This window comes from Lytechinus pictus, chromosome 17, assembly GCF_037042905.1.
Source record: "Lytechinus pictus isolate F3 Inbred chromosome 17, Lp3.0, whole genome shotgun sequence".
NCBI lineage: Eukaryota > Metazoa > Echinodermata > Echinoidea > Temnopleuroida > Toxopneustidae > Lytechinus > Lytechinus pictus.
Window position 1 is genome coordinate 4130168 of NC_087261.1, and position 17783 is coordinate 4147950.

Consider the following 17783-nt stretch of genomic DNA (forward strand, 5'->3'; position numbering starts at 1 on the left):
TTATTTCCAAACCCGTGTACAAAAACGTAAAAATTACCATTATGATTGTGATTGTTAGCATATGGTCAGCCCCCCCCCCCCCCACTTCCGCGGCCCCTGTGTATGTAATGTAATATATCATGCAAGCATAGTTTAAGTTTACTTTGCAATAATTATTATAATATACAAATTTGTAAATTGACGCCTTCAGCCTGTGCTACAGTATTGTTATGCACAAGAAAGTACGAATAAATTGTCGCATTATCGGAGCAATTTACGGCGGAGCAAATATTGACGGAGCAGATGTCGGCGGAGCAATCGTCGCGGAGCAATTTTCGGCGGAGCAGATGTCGGCGGGGCAATTATCGGCGGAGCAATTGTCGCGGAGCAATTGTCGTGTAACCGGAGCAAATGTCGGCGGAGCAAATATCGGCGGAGCAAGTGTCGACGGAGCAAATATCGGCGGAGCAAGTGTCGACGGAGCAAATATCGGTGGAGCAAGTGTAAACGGAGCAACTGTCGGCGGAGCACTTGTCCGGAGCAATTGTCTTATTTTGCGTAGCAAATGTCGGCGGAGCAATTGTCGGGTCACCCCCAATACATCTCAAATAGCCCAAGGCCCCATCCCTTTTAGGGCTAAGAAAAAAAAAAGTCCCCCCCCCCCCCAGCTTCGTGCAATTAATGCCGCTATTTTTTTCAGTGTGTGTTTCACGTTTGCGTGTAACAAGCATGCACGATGTGTACAAGTACGGTACCGTACATGTACACAGTATACCGTACCGGTACACATAATTATCGGGTATCATCGCATTCCATTTCCACATCGGCCAGCCTTTGACGCGACTCGACTACGAATTTGTCTTTGTAAGGTACTTTTTCTTGTATGGTAAGATATAATTGTGAATTTCCGTGCACTAGATGATGAATAATATTTAGTTGTAGCTTATAATGTTACTAATTTTGTATTTTCCTCTCTTTTTATCGCCGACTTTGCGTGCTTTGTAAGTAGCCCAATCGTTAGTCGATGTTGTCTGAGCGGTGTATTGGCATAGCGTGATTGGTTGGCGGTCCGTGCAACGGCTGTCAATGCATATGGTCATTGGCTCTCGCTTGCTCGGCCAACAGCCATTGAAAATTCCCCATTTCTCCGATGCCAACTTTGGGCAAATCACACGTTATGTGACCTCACAAAGGTGTCAATGGACTCCCAAAATGTTATGCTATATCTACAGATTGAGGATAAGGGAATGTTTTATTCAGATACACATGATTATTGGCCAAAATTGAAGATGATGTTTCCACTAAGGATTCAATTCGCGCCGCTTCTGATAATGACAGTCATTGACAAAACATTAACAGTGATGAATTAAAATGTGTGATTTACATACATCCAGACGTATGTGTGGGACTGAGTTTAAGAATTGAGTTGGTTTTTTATTCTCCTTTGTTAATATTCTTCGTGATGCTTGTTTGAGCAGGGAGAGCATTGGATATCAAAACCTTTGCCTTTCTACATTGTTCATTATTTATTTCAATTACCGGGCAGCTGGCAGTAAAGTCTAAAGACAAAGTTAGAGTTTCTGATCATGACATTAGTCATTAGACTAGTTAAAAGTTTTGTTATTTATTAAATTTAATGTTTTAACTTAAAAAAAATATGGTCTAACGACACGTTAGATCATGTTTAACCTTGGATCTAACTTTAGTAGATCAATATAAAAAAGATTGTGAATAAAAAAAATTAATGAACACACATACAATTCAGATCATCTTGAGCATGTTGACATGGTTGAGGGGTCTGTTTCATTAAACTTATTGCAATAACAGATTTGTAATAAACTGCAGTCTGTAATTAGAGCTACTGAATCTTTCAATATGAAATAAAATAAATTGTACATTTCTTTTTATAATTATTTTATTTATAGGGCCCCTATATTATTTATTTTCAATTTGATTGTTATTTATTTATTAAGATTAATCATTTGTATATGTATACAGAACAGCAGGGCAAGTCTTTATGAAGTATAAAATATGTAACTCAATAATGCAATGAATGTAGAACCTATATTACTGTTCAGCGCTGAGGTGATGATTCCACCCCCCCCCCCCCTTCCCTTTCATTCCCATTTTTCTATGTGCAATATTGGAAGATATTGGAAGATATTCTATGTTTATGTCTAATATTCTTTGATCTTATGTATAATTATTTGATGTCTAATTTTTAAATTTACAATTCTCACCACATTTCTTGCTTTCATCGTGCATAGAGACCTGTAGGCGTTATGCGTATTTAAGAACTGTACAATTATTATTATTTATTATGATTTATGTCATGGGAGTGGCATGTGAGAGGGTGCATCACTAGCGTATCCAGCACATGTAGGCCTACTGTATGGCAAAGAAATGTATGGGCCATTCACAAGCATAATAGAGTCACTATTGTCCGCAGACAATTGCGCCCCTAAAATGCTTTGTAGGATCTGATGCTAGATACGCCGCATGCCTCCAGGTAACATCAGTACGATTATGAAAGTTCATCTGTGTTGGTAAAAGATAACAATTTTGTTGAACTTTGGTTCACAACACAAAACAAAAACCAGAAAATAACGAAGAGTTACCTCGAAATTTTCGGCTGCTAACTGCAACCTTCGTCAGTGATGTGACCCGATTTGACCTTAGTGACGTAATGGTCGATCGGGTCGTAGACATTCGGAAGCTTGTATCGCCCCCCCGTCTCTGTTGAGAGAAGGTCTGAACGCCCGGATGTAGATGGCCTCTTTCTCACCTTTCTCGAAGTACCGCGGCTCCCTGTCCAGCACTTGTACCTTGTTGATGTCAACACGATGGCCAGGGGATTCGATGTGGATGTGCTGAGATACCTCGGAGGAAGTGGAGCTAGGGTGTCGATGTTCAAGGAAACATCAGTCATCAGTGTTAAATTCCACTTTTGAGCCTCTTGACGTAACCCATTTACCACTCCCACATTTCTTTGTATGATTGTTTCTCTGATGTATTACATGAATAAAGTGTTTTTTATATCGGTCAAATAATGATTATTATTACCGGTATTATTTTTATTTAGTAACCAATTATATTTATTCACAATCTACTCATCAAATTGCCAATTGGAAGTTCTTGGTAATCTCATTTGTCAAACATCAATTTCTTTTCTGTTTCAAAATTTCACCTCTCTGTTTCTTTTATTTTTTTCTCTTTCCACACATTGAGGCTATAAAATTGGATTCCCCTTTTAAAATCTATGTAAAATTTCATGTTATACCTTTTGTGTAGGCCTATACTGTAGACCCTGCATGCACTGTGTACATGTAAGTGACCCAATTTATCTTTGGCATTGGGCTCAAAATTTGAAGCTATTTTAAGGTGCTTCATAATTTTTTATTTCTATTGACAACAAATCAACACAAACAAATCATTCTTGACTTGGACTTATAACAAGGATTTGTATGAGATTATTTGTTTTGTTTTTCCCATCTAGAGTTATGGATTCCTCAGACGGTCCAACAGGCAGTAACCAAACTGAGTCTCAGATGCATCATGAACAGTTCTGGGAGAGACAGATGGAAACCATCAGGAACTTGAAGAATGTAAGATAGGCCTACCATCTTTAACCATAAAGCTGTAGTTTCTATGGTAGCCTATAATATAGGCAATTGTTATTTTTGCTTTTACCAGTCTGATGCTGTTTTACACAAAACACAAGTGATACGTCTGATGCACAAACAGTGAAGCAACCAATGCCGACACACACTACTGTCTTGCTTTTAGTAACTGTTTTCTTTTTATCTACATGTATGAACGTATGTTTCCAGTGCTTCATACAAAAAAAACCTGCACTGAATCATGGTTAAAAGAAAACAAAGACTTTAAAAAAAAATGGGAGTGTATAGGTGGTTGCTGCTTCACTGTTATAGGCCTCAGCACCGGACATATTGCTTACGTTTAGAGTGACAGCAAAAGATATACATGTAGCTGCAGCCTGTGCCTAGTGTTAATGAAAGATTGACCCTTGCCAGTCTCTCTGGTTGGTGGTTTGGGTCTTGCTATAATATTGGATTAAAAGTTTTCAGTGTAGTATTTCAAATTATCTGAAAGCCTCTTTCAGATCTGATACAACAAATCTCACCACATGTTTTCCATAGTGCTCAATTGTTGTGAGACAAATCATATGACTTATGTACCAAATGCTTTAAGTCTAAAAAGATGGTTCAAAGACGTTTTATGTCATATGAATTCATACCTGTTGTGCTTTCGTTAAATGATTAATCTATTATATAATAACCCACATTGATTGATTTCATGGCAATGTTCTTCATTTTATTTTCCAAAGTCATCAAGATCTACATGTATGAAATCTCCCCAAATCAGATTTCACCATATTATATACCCTTGATGTTGCTGCAGTTGTAAGATGAAATAAAAAAAATACCAATTTTTTTATCTCAGATAGATTGATGGTTCTGCTGATGTTTATTTGATCCGTAATCAAACATTACAATGAATAAAATGTTAGATGCATATATGTGGAGTCAGTCTGCAACAGATGAAGTTAAAGTGAATAATTAATTATTTTGTTGAATACTCTGAAATTTTCCTGCCACATGTCAATATGTCTTTTCATTTACGATCATAATATTTTGACAGAGTGATTTCAAGAAAGCGCAGGAACTTCCGTTAGCCAGAATCAAGAAGATTATGAAGCTAGACGAAGATGTCAAGGTATATAGTATTTATGATATAATTCTAAATTGGCTCTTTGTAATGATTAGTAATAGTACAGGACAACAATCCCTTAAATTTTATGGTATAATTTATTTTTATAGGGTATAGTCCTGCAGAGTAGAGAGGGCCCTTGGGGACTTGGTGGGGTGTGGAGAATGCTTGAAAACTTTGTTGTTTTTAATATTAATTATAATACTTTAGATGGCATTTGTAATGCGCCAAATCCACTCTGCAGAGTGCTCAAGGCGCTGATTGTGGTAATTGTCATGATATGGATGGGGGGGGGGTGAACAAATGGTGACTCTCTAAGATTAAAGGTAAATGCTAGTTTTGGTAACGATATCAAAATGAGTTCGTACAGAATCCAATGAAATGACCACCAAAGTGTCTGTTTGTATAAATAAAACGCATGTGCCAAAGGATTCTGGAAGAAATTGTTTAATTGCTGAGAAATCAGCAAATAAGCACAGGATTCGGGTAGAGCGTCGGGGCCCGACGCTCAAAGCAATAATTATACACAGTCCCACGTGCGCTTATCTGTGTTGGGGAAGTTCAGTCTGAACATTTTTCAGCGTAGATTTCAAGATTTCACAAAGTTCAGTTTATGTAACTGTACCAGATCTAGATCCTCGATGATATACTGACAATTAAGCCTGGTTTTACAGACTTTCTCATGAAATCAGTGTTTACTGCAACTACTGGAATTTCTCTTTAATATATGGTTTCTTTTTGAAATATTGTTTTTTTGTGTCATGTAGTATATAATTTTGAATGAATTTCTGCAAAACGGGTTCATCTGATTGCTTTGATAATATTCTAAATCGGTCACTTTATCCAAAAAATCAGCTCAGTTTATTCCCTGCATTACATGTAGCTGTAATTTCATGAAACTGATCATGAATTATTTCTGGAATTATGCATGCTCACACAAAATATGCCTGAGGTTGATTCAAAGTATTGTTATGTTCATCAATTACTTTTATAATTTCATTTTCAAATTATTCTTTATTGAAAAAAATGAATTGATGAGAATCTCATTTACACTGTATGATAATGAGATACTGTTCCTGGAATACGAGTCTAACATGTACTGATGAATTAAACTTATTCCCCTTATATTGTAAATACATGTATACATGTAGATTGTCATTCATTATAGTTAATCATTCAATATTGTATTTCTATCGCTGATGTGGTTTACGGTTTATTGTATTTCTGTTACTACCCATTATACAGATGATAAGTGCTGAAGCCCCAGTGTTATTTGCCAAGGCTGCTGAAATCTTCATTACAGAACTCTCACTCAGAGCGTGGCTTCATACAGAAGAAAATAAAAGAAGAACGCTTCAGGTTTGTCACATGACCCCATCTTACAAACAGTCGTGTTTCATCATGGATCCTTTCCATGGTTTGATCCATTCAAATCACATGAATCACATATTTACATATAATATCTTTTATTTTACCATTTGATTTCATTATAATAATAATAATATTCCGCATTTATATACCGGTAGCGCTTAACACATCGGAACGACGTCTCTAAGCGCTTTACAGATATATTATTACCCCGGTAATCGGATCCTTGCATGCCCGCATACAATGTATGCACCTTTTCCACTCCCTGGGGAGCATTCCAACAAGAGTTCCAAGACTCAATTGCTAGGCATACTACATAGGCTTTCGCATCCTTCCGGGTACCCATTTAACACCTGGGTGGAGAGTGGCAAATTGTGGATTGACGCCTTGCCAAAAGACGCTAGGCCATGGTGGGAATCGAACACACGACCCTCTGATTACAAGGCGAGAGTCAGAACCGCTACACCATGGCGCTTCTACATTCTCGCATTCTTCTTGTCTATTTATGCAATATTTGATTTAATGTGATTTATAATTTCACTTACACTCAGAACCCCTTTATGTAATTAGATCCATTATAATGAAAATCTTTGTGTAATTCAATCTATTATGAATATCTTTGTGTAATCGTTCTGTGTAATTTATGTATTGAATGCATTTTTTTTTTATTTATCTACTCTGTATAATATCTTTGTATGTTCTTATATTTTGTAAACGTATATTTCAGCCACTGGCTGCCAATCATTTATTGCCAATAAACCATTACTATTCTATTCTATTAGAATATTTGCAAAAGTTATCATGCATTTATGGACTTCAGCTCAAAACTGAATTTGTGTTGGGTTTGTACACAACTCGTGTTTTTTTAGCAAGTTATGGTATGACGTACATGTACACGTGTTGTGTGTGAGACACAACGGTAAGGAGTAATGGAATGTCAAGGTGAAAGCTTTTCATGTTACAGATTTTTTTTTTTTTAAATTCCCCAGTCCACCCCACCTGTGCAGTTAGGTTTAAATAAATTATACATTTCACACATTGATTGTAATTTGTATTGAAATTTTATTCGAATCCTGTGAAATCTGATGCTGGAAGGGGCTATTATGTTTTCACATACCATAACTTTAATTGAAAGATTGATGCTATGACAGATTATGTATTCAAGTGAACATGTTAAAACCAGACAGTGTGGTGTACAAGATACATTATTTTGAATGTATGCTCAATTTGTTACACATCAACTCTATGTGTTTCTATCAACAGAGGAATGACATCGCCATGGCAATCACCAAGTATGATCAGTTTGATTTCTTGATTGATATTGTACCCAGAGATGAACTCAAACCACCTAAGAGATCGGTAAGCAATTATTTGTTAACATTGGGAATCTCAGATATGTTGCCCACAACAGAATCATATTGTCCATAGCAGGCCTCAGTCATTACGTTTAACAGTATTTTGAAAAACAACCCAAACATTTAAACGATTTTAACTGGCGGGTTTTTTTTTTTTTATTCCCCAAAAGTAGCTGAAATTTCACATTTCACGTCTTTCCATATTTTCCATATGATTGCTTTGATTTTAGTTTGATACCATCTAGAAAATGAAGAATATTCCCTTCTTTCTAGACTCTAAAAGATAATTTGCAGTCGATGTCACACACGATCTACTACATGAAAATCTACATGTGGGACTGCAACACTATAGTCCCACATTACTTATCCTGATGCATTGATTTCTTATACTGATTCTCCTAGTGATGTTTTGTGTAAACAGGAGGGTCAGCTGCAGCAGACGGCCATACCGGCCGACCAAGTCCAGTATTATTTCAGCGTTCCTCAGCAGGGTCAGAACCAAGGGTCAAGTACCGTGCAAGTCCAGAACACCGCTCCTACTGTGGTCAGTGCTGCTAACACCTCAGCCGGTCAGCTTGCTACAACTCAACCACAAGTTCAGGTGACCTTTAGCTCTCGATTTAATATGTTGCCTTCCAGAGCTGGTTGCTCTCATTGGGTGGTATTCTGATGACCATGGTTTAATTAAACCTGGGTTAACTTGGACCATACTTTTATGGAGTGCCAGTTGTCAACTCATTCATCAATTAAAATTATTCTTATCCTGCTGCAAAAAGTTATCAAAATGTTAATTGAGTCGTGAAATGGGAAGACTATGAAAATAAAAAAAAATATGAATTTCAGTTAATTAATTGGTACATTATAATTGCCAGGTATATGGAAGAAATAATATGAAGCCAGCATTCCTCAGAAGTGTGGTTTAAGTTTCTATTTTAGACTAGGGATGTACCCAGGTTTAATTATCAGAATACAAACCTTTATGTCTTTGTATATATATATATATATAGTCTTAATTCAACTGTTATATGGTACAAAGCATTACATGTAGTTGTTGGATCTGAGAAAGGTCGCAGCGAACGTCCTCATTGTGAGATTCGACCGACAATGTCAGAGTGTCACATTCAAGCACTTTATAAAGCACAGGATCACCCTTTCGACATCACCACATTTTCTCTCTTGTGATACCATCTTTGACCTCACAAAACATGTATTTTATTTAATGTTCAGTGCCGGCCGCACAGAAACGTTAGCCTAACAGAGAGCTAACAATAAGCCCAGACACATCGTTCGGATTGTGAAGTCAAAACATTTATTTCAATGTATGAGTAATGTATTGTAACATTAGGCATCGCTGCCTCATTACCGGTTGTAGTAGGGCCCCTGTTAGCGCTAACGACGCTTCTGTACAGGTGGTTTGGATTTAGTGTGGGGTTTAGTCCTCAAAAGGATAGTAGGAGTTAACGATTTTGTTGAACTTTGGTTCACAACACAAAAAACAGAAAATAACGAAAAGTTACCTCGAAATTTTTCGGCTGCTAACTGCAACCTTCGTCAGCGATGTGACCCGATTTGGTCGATGATCGGGTCGTAGACATTCGGAAGCTTGTATCGCCCCCCGTCTCTGTTGAGAGAAGGTCTGAACGCCCGGATGTAGATGGCCTCTTTCACACCTCTCTCAAAGTACCGCGGCTCCCTGTCCAGCACTTGTACCTTGTTGATGTCAACAAGATGGCCAGGGGATTCGATGTGGATGTGCTGAGATACCTCGGAGGAAGTGGAGCTAGGGCGTCGATGTTCAAGGAATCTTGTCCTAAGGGAACGTTCTGTTTCTCCTATATAAGATTCCTGACATAAACCCTTAGTCGTCTGTCCTTGACAACGATACAAGCTTCCGAATGTCTACGACCCGATCATCGACCATTACGTCACTAAGGTCAAATTGGGTCACATCGCTGACGAAGGTTGCAGTTAGCAGCCGAAAATTTCGAGGTAACTCTTCGTTATTTTCTGTTTTTTGTGTTGTGAACCAAAGTTCAACAAAATCGTTATCTTTTACCAACACAGATGAACTTTCATGATCGTGATAGTAGGAGTTGGTAGAATGAAGTGAAAATGAAAAAAAAACGGTAGATATTATTTCTCTCTCAGTCCTTTTTAGGACTCTGACACGCAAGCACACAAAAGTTTTTCTTGCAGGGGGTGGGGATTGGCATCATGCCCCCCAGTCCTTTTAGGGTTAAGGTGGTCACAGAGCATGATCATAGTTTTCATTGGTTAAAAGTTTACATTGATTCAGTTCATTCCAGTGCAAATCATTTTTTGTTTCATATGGATATCTTACAAACCATCAGTAATGGTTCATTCAAACAATCATTTTGTCTACTCATTAGGGGTTCTTTCAGACCATGATGTTTTTATTCATAAATTTTTCATTGAAGGTTAGCTTATGGCCATGAAAGTTTTTTGGGGGAATGTGGTATATCAATAGACTCTCATTATTCTAATTCATTTTCTCATTTTCCTCTCTAAACCTTGTCCACCATATATATCCTGCTGCTTTTTCCTCTTTTATTCATCGCATTCCTGACTCTGAGGTGCATACATTACATGTATATGGATTGGATTGCATTGGCCCACTCCCTGTCCCTTCCTTAATTACTGTCTGGTCTTTCTGCTTTATGGTATATCAATTTCTTTATCCATGGCTCTTTGTCCCTGCTGCTCTACCCTTTTCGTTGTATTCCCTTTATTGATTGGTATCAAGAAATCACTTTTTTTTGCAAAATATGTGTTGCTGCTTTTTCCTTGGCTGAATTCATTGGACATGCATGGACACCTGCTTTGTTTACTTCCATCTTGATTTTGTTTAATAATTATTTCTCACTCTTTGCGATGTACATGTATTGTTTTGGGTTGTCCATATGGGTTCCTTCCATGTATGTGCTTTAACTGTTGTAAACTGTTCCTTCACCCATGGTACCATGTACCCTTTGATTTCTCTCTTTCCAACCATTCATTCACCTTCCTTGCCCACAATGCACCCTCTGTACCTTATCATACACCTTTTCATACTTGATCATGCACCTTCCATTGCTTACTGTGCACCCCCTGTACCCATCATGCTACGTCAATGTGCATTCTTTATACTCCTTGATACCATTCACTGCCCTACTATACACCCTCCATACCTCACCATTCACCTTCCATACCACAACATGCACACTCCATGTGACCTCCATTACTCAAATACCATTTTCTATCTCATGCACCCTCCAACCCTCCCTTGCACCCTTTATATCAAAATGTACCCTTTCTGTCATTCATACCGCAATCCCATCCTGCACATACACCTTCATCCATGTATCTCATACCCCCTTGCCTTCTCCACCATGCACCGTCTGTACGCATACCACGCTCCTTTTAACCCATTACCACTACAGTTTATTACCGTTGGTGGTAACCAATCTGGGACTAGTGGTACCCAGCAGCAGCAACTGCTTCAGTCTTTGCAGCAGGTGAGTTTGATGGTACCACACCGGTACCATCAATGTCGGTACCGATAAGGGCTACCACCCCACAGGGTTATTTTGATAGCTTGGATCCTGTTCCCTGAGCGTTCCCCCTCAGAGGCAATGGCAAAGTGTTAACCGTGGAGGGGAAAGAGTTTATGGGTTTATTTGCTGTATGTTCACTGTCAATTTCATTACAGTACAAAATTTCATCAGAAAAGCTTGATTACATACAATATTCCCTCTTCCCCCTTTTCCCATGTTTGATTGTTTGACATGGATTGTAAAGGCTTTCAGCATACACTGTATGCAATCCTCAAGGTTGTAGACCCTCATGTATACACAGCATTGCCAGAAATTTCTGAAAGGTCAAAGATTTAGGGGGTCAATCCATTGTTTCCACCCAATGTCTTGTTCCTCCTACACTTTGTCTGATCAGAACATTCGGGTGTCACTGTGAATATGAAAACTTTCTAGAGCATTGATTTGTACTCCATTAGGGACAGTGATTTCACATTGAAAAAAAGAAAAAGCCTTTTCATTTTTAAGAACCTGTAATTTTATTTCAAACTGGATCTTAAATGTAATTTCGTTATAGGAACTGTACATACCAAATCATGGATTCTGTATTGCAAAGGTATCTTCAATGAATTATCGAACGAAAGTACATAACGAAATCTGATTTCCCATTTTTATTTACTGGTAAACAGAAAGTCATTGCCCTCTACTTCTTTTAATTGAATATGATCTCATCTAAATGTACCCAAACCATGTAGTTTTCATTGATGGTATTATTATAGGTTTCTAAATCATAATTGTTCGTACTGGAAATGATGCTACATGTATGCATTGATTAGCCCATTTACGTAATACCTCTTACAGATCCAGACGGGTTCTGATGGTCAAACGACATTGATCAACTCACAAGGTCAGGTCATCCCTATCCAGCTACCAGCGGGTACCAATTTACAGCAGGTGGTGGCGAATGCTAGTGGGGATAATCAACAGGTAAGCACCATAAACTCATTGGCCCGTATTCTGAAGTCAGGTTTATAGACCATGGTCTAAATCTGTGCTAAAATTGGGGAAGCTAAACATTTCAAAATTTTGTGTACAGTGATTGCTTCGCACGTTTACTGTGCTCTTTACTATTTCTTTAATGGTGAAGACAACTGTCATACTTATCCTTCTCAGGCAGTTAATAATGTATTGGTAGTCAAACGAAGTGATACATTGAACCTCTACTGTTAGAAATTTATGTAACAACTGGCTTTCCATAGTTAAAACACAACTTAAAACCAGAGTTTAAATTAAACCCGACTTCAGAATACGGGCCACTGGGCTTTATTTCAAAAGAAATTTCAATCATTTAGCACCCCTTGCTGATTTGTGATTGGACTTTTCTAGTGTATGTGATGAAATAAGCGTTATTATGCACACAAATCTGCATACACCATGATTTTCTACCATCTTACAATTGAAACCTCTTTTGAACAACTGGATTTTGTAATTCTCCATGGGCTGTGTAGGGAGAGACTGGGGAAATATGGTACACAGGGTGAAATGGAGCACACCATTACTGTTAAAATAAGAAGTCAACGATTATTTGATTCATAGTAAGTCATTCAAAGACAACTTCATCATTACAGCCGCTGTAAAATGTTGCATGGAAGCATTCCTAATGAATTTGAAGCTGGTACTCACATTTCTTTGTTCACATGATATGTTTAAAATCTTATTAGGAAATTGGTTTGCAGTGCTTTATGGTGAATGCCAGTTATTCTATCCTTCTGGCATGTAAAGTAGATGGCTCAAATTTAGTTTAGTACCGTATCTTGTTTCGCTTTTTGTTGTTTGTCCTAGTTTTTAGCTAGAAAGATGCAAAACTTAGATGATATACAGTAATATATTTGCATCAACAAAATGAATTATAAATAAAAGGGAGTTCACAATAGGCTGTGCCAATTTTAACTTACCTTGCCCAAAGAAACCCCAGTTCTGAATTCATGTGATCTGTTTCCCCTAATGCTGTACAAATCGCTATGGCATCTGACATTTGCTTGGCAAATGAACATTTGTTTGTCTTTGCAAGCATCCATTTAGTCAAACATCATTTGGGGCACAATATTCAGAATACCGGTATAGTTTGGAGGATCACTGAGTTCAGTATCTCATCCACAGAGGTTAGCAGGTCTGATTTTAGGGGATTTGTTGACAAATTCCTTCTTTGTTTTTTCATTGGAAATTCCTCTTTTTGCCATTGTGATTCGTAGTTTGGTTGCACAAGATTGGTAACTCTTGAGTACTTGATGATGTAATCAAATAATGTATTTCTTATCCTTTTTCAGATTCAATTTGCTGGCAATCAGCTACAGTATGTCAGACAAAGTAGCTCTGGTAATCAGCAGCAGACAGCTGGACAGGAATTCATCACACAGCTATCAGGAGGACAGGTATTAAAAAGTTAATGCTACCAAAGCCCAGCACACACTATGCGATGCGATTCGATGTGATGCGATTTTTTAATAAATCGTATTTTGCACAAAATGTGAAGGTTCCAAGAACTTCATGTATTTTATTTGAAGTTCAGCATAATGTTAGGAATAATACAATCATAAGTTTACTTTGCGGCAAGCCCTGTGTATGAGTTAAGTCCAAATCGGCTTCAAGTTGCAGCCGATGTTGACAAACTAGACTGAATTTCGATGTCAGCAGTCCTTACCACAATTCTGAACTCTGATTGCTACGATTTTCTTGGCTTTAATTAATGTTCATCTCAAATGTTATTACAATTTCTTTGAAATTCGGATTGCAACAAATCGCATAGTGTGCACCGGGCTTATCCCTAAAAGGCTGGCGGCGGGGGGGGGAGCGGAATCCGCCCCACTCTACATTTTTTACTATAAATCGGCCGTGCAAAATTTTTCAACCGTGGCGCTTGCTGACTTTTTACTTTCAAATCTCGCACAACTTTTGAGACCAAATTTGCGATGCCCAAGTACGCAGTTACAAAATTACATAATATTATGTACAGGCATGTCAGACCCAAAACTGCTCAAAAATGTGAATTCATGTACAAATCCAATGCAAATTGTGTATTTAGCCAAAATTCAGATATGTATCATTATTTCTACTTTTACTGATTAAACTTAATTAGTTTTGTATTGTTTATGATCAGAATTAAGTCTGCAACAATCTCCATCGAAAAAACAATAAAAAATAACAGAAGAACAAGAAAAACAAATAAATACATAAGAAATAAAATACTCAAGAAAAAAATTGTGATACCAAATTTTTTTTTTTTTAAGTACATTTGATCGGGATCGTACAAAGTGTCTGTGAATAAAAAATAGCAGTTTTGAGGCCGTATGATAATTGATTAGAGCAAATGTTTTATTTCATGCATGAATTAGCATAATTAATTCATGAAAGAAAAAATGTTATTATTTCAAAAAAATTAACCGTACAGCCTTGTAGATTTTATCACGCACTACAAAAAAACAAAATCAAAAGTTTGTGATACTTAACTAAATAAGACACCCAAACTGTTATTTTTTTATTCACAGATTCTTTGTAGAATTCTGATCAATTGCACTTTAAAAAAATTCTATATCACAATTTTTTCTTATGTTTATTTTTTATGGAAATCATCAGCAACTCATTCTAATCATGAACAAGATGAAATCGATTGAGTTTAATCAGTAAAAGTAGAAATGATACATTTATAAAATATGGCTTAAACACAGTTTGCTTTGGATTTGTACATGAGTTAATTTTTTTGAGCAATTTGGGGTTGACCTGCACTAATGATGTTGCATAATTTTGGAACCGCTTACCCGGGGGTCACAAATTGGGTCTAGAAGTTGCGTAAGTCTTGGAAAGTCATGGTATGGTGCAGTGCCAGTTTGGGTTAAATTTTAAGGTAAATTCCCCTTTATACCAAAATTGCGTATGAGATCACTGTTAACCCTATGGGAAAGCAAGGGTGTGTTTTTTTAATCAAACTCTTCTCAATATTTCATTTTTTCAGTTCTTATAGTATGTTCTTGTTGATACTCACTCTAATCTCTCCTATTTCTCTCTTTAACCCCCTTCCCACAGATCTTCCAGATTCAACAGGTTCCTGGCCAGACCCAAGCTGGTAACCTAGGACAACAGGTGTTCCTTCAACAAGCCTTACCGGAAACAACGACTACCAGTACAGAGCAACAGTGATTGAACCCCTGTATGGCGACCGCATGTTAGGAAGAGAGACATAAAGGGTATCACAGTTGATGCGGAGATCTGCTAAGGTCTCCTGTCGGTATCCTGTTTAAATCAAGCGAAATGAACAACTTTTGAAGGACTTTGAGCGGACGATGTGTGATCTGATTGCATGTTAGGATGACAGAGAGAGATTCTTTTAAAGATCTTCTGCGGATATTCCATTTAAATCAAGCGAGTGCTACAATCTTTGAGCAACATTGAATGGAAATCATGTAATGAATTACATGTCAGGAAGATAGATGTGACTGCAGGTGATAATAGGAGCTCCTTCTATGATATTCTGTTTAGCTATAGCCTCTGTGGAACATTGAATGGACACCTTATTGCATTTTTTTATAAAGGAAAGTAGAGCTTCTATTCAAGGTCTAGTGTGGATATCCCATTTGAATCAATCGATTGCTTCAACCTCCGAGGAACAGAGAGTGCACATCTTATATTTTAATTCTGTGATAGGAAGAGGCACAATTGAATGTTATAGCTGTTATGATCTGTCGATATCCAAATCAAGCGGTTGCTACATGTACAACCTATGTGGAACGATGAATGGAAATATCTATGTGAAATAATGGATGAAAACCCATTTTTTATGGCATGTACATGTAAGGAAAGAGACACAAATGATGACTGACAGTCACTATGCTACAAGGGGCCCGTTGCAGAAAGAGTTACGATTAAGTAGTTACGATCAAATGCAACTCAGAGAATCTTGCGCAACTTGATTTTCAGCCAATGAAGCACCCGTATTCAGGACTTGCACTTGATATTTTGACTTGCGTTTAACCGCAACTCTTTCTGCAACAGGCTCCAGGTTCTCTTACTGGTGGCAGCACTAGCAAGAAACTTTAATAGAGCAACAGTGATGGGCACGATTGATAGGGCTGCCATTGATAGTTTTATCTGCTTGTAAATCTCGGGGGGGGGGGGTTAATCCATACTTTGTGACAGGGGATTTCTGAATGTTAAGGTTTCTGACATGATGCTAAAATTGTTAGGATTACCATGTGTAGACTACCCTGGGATTGCACTTTTCACGCCATGGACTGCACATTTTTAATTTACGAAATGCCCAGTCTAGGTGATATTCAGGCGTTTATCAATTCTGAGTGGCTTCCCTTTGCCAATCTTAGCGTCAACAGTATTTATCATGCTTTTTTTATCACACTTAATTTATTAACAGAGTTTTAATAACTACATAGTGCTTACTGTTTAATGAAATTACTTTTACAGTTCTCAACTAATAAAGATGAAACTATATTTAATATAAATGTTATTACATTTTTTTTAAAGCAAGTGCATAAGCATGCTCCTAGTAAACTGTTTCTAGGTGGTCAGTGCTCAGGGTAGATTTCAGTAGAAGCAGAACAGACATTACCAAGATAAGGGTGCTCATTAATTTTATTTGTTCTGAATAGAATGCTTCTTGTCATGTAGTTGGTTTCTTATTGGAAGCCATCTTTGTTCATAATTTTTATAAATAAATATGAATTTGTACATATTGAAGATGATGTATCATCTAACATGCATTTGTGAGATGATGTTTTTGAATGAGGTTGTGAAGGATGATGTGATGTATTATAATGCGATGTACACGAAGGTTTGCATTATGTTTGATGATATTTCTAAAGTACTGATCTTGATAACTGACAATGATGTGAATTTCAGGTAGTAAAGATGAATATGAGTGATTGTTTATTTGGCGTTATAGATATATTTGATGATAATAATGATGTAGGTGATAATGCTAATGCAGTTGATGATGATGGTAGTTCTAATTGTGGTTTCTGTAGTGATAATGGTGATTTTGATAGTGATTGTGGTGGTGGTGATGATGAAGGTGATGGTAGTGGTTTTGATGATAATGAAAGCAGTGAACATGATGAGGATTATGCTGATATTTGTGATGGTAATGATGCTTGGTAGCGATACCAATGTCACTGGTGGTGGTGATAATGAAACGGCTGTTAATGGTGGCGGTGGAGTTGATTGCGATCATGGTGGTGTTGGTATTGATGGTGCAGGTATTGTTGGTGGTGGTGGTGGTCATTAGGAGGAAGAGGTGGAGGATGATGTTGATAGTGATGAGGTTAAAAAAACACCAACCATCAGCTGTAATATACATGTACATTTCTTTAAAACTACAGCTGAGGCCTTTTGGATGCCATGATAATAATTTCTGCCACTGACAGCATCAATCCTCACATTGATCAATATAATCATCCTCAATACCCCCCCTCTTCCAAACCCCACACACTCCATTACTACCATCATTAGCCTACATGATAGGGAACCATCATTCTGTATTTCTGCATATTTTTCTGGTTATTTTCAAAATTTCTGTATAATAATCATTCGTGATTATTTTCTTCTTTTTTTTATTCATGATTTTAAACATAACCTTAGCTTATAATGGGCAAATGTTTTTCACTAGTTATGTATGTAAAAACCCAAATTGAATTTCCGTATTGGACAAAATGAAATTGAACTAAACTGAACCGAATTGCATCACCATCATCATCGTCGTTATCAGTGCATTATATAAATCAATCTGTAATCGTCACCGTCGTCGTCACCACCA

The 17783-nt window shown here is 37.3% G+C and overlaps 1 protein-coding gene across 6 annotated transcripts; it reads left to right on the forward strand.

The window, feature by feature from the left end:
* Positions 1–455: 455 nt before the first annotated feature.
* On the forward strand, positions 456–16708 carry LOC129279822 (nuclear transcription factor Y subunit gamma-like). Of its 6 annotated transcripts, none has more exons than XM_064112082.1 (10): positions 456–865; positions 3476–3584; positions 4642–4716; positions 5956–6069; positions 7342–7437; positions 7855–8034; positions 10874–10948; positions 11825–11950; positions 13291–13395; positions 15044–16708. In XM_064112082.1, exons 2-10 carry the CDS (start codon positions 3480–3482, stop codon positions 15155–15157), a joined length of 990 nt encoding a protein of 329 aa, XP_063968152.1. In that variant the 5' UTR covers positions 456–865; positions 3476–3479; the 3' UTR covers positions 15158–16708. The 6 variants fall into 6 exon arrangements, with proteins under 6 accessions (XP_063968152.1, XP_063968155.1, XP_063968154.1 ...); XM_064112081.1 differs by having other exon boundaries at positions 479–848; XM_064112083.1 differs by having other exon boundaries at positions 758–843.
* Positions 16709–17783: the final 1075 nt, after the last annotated feature.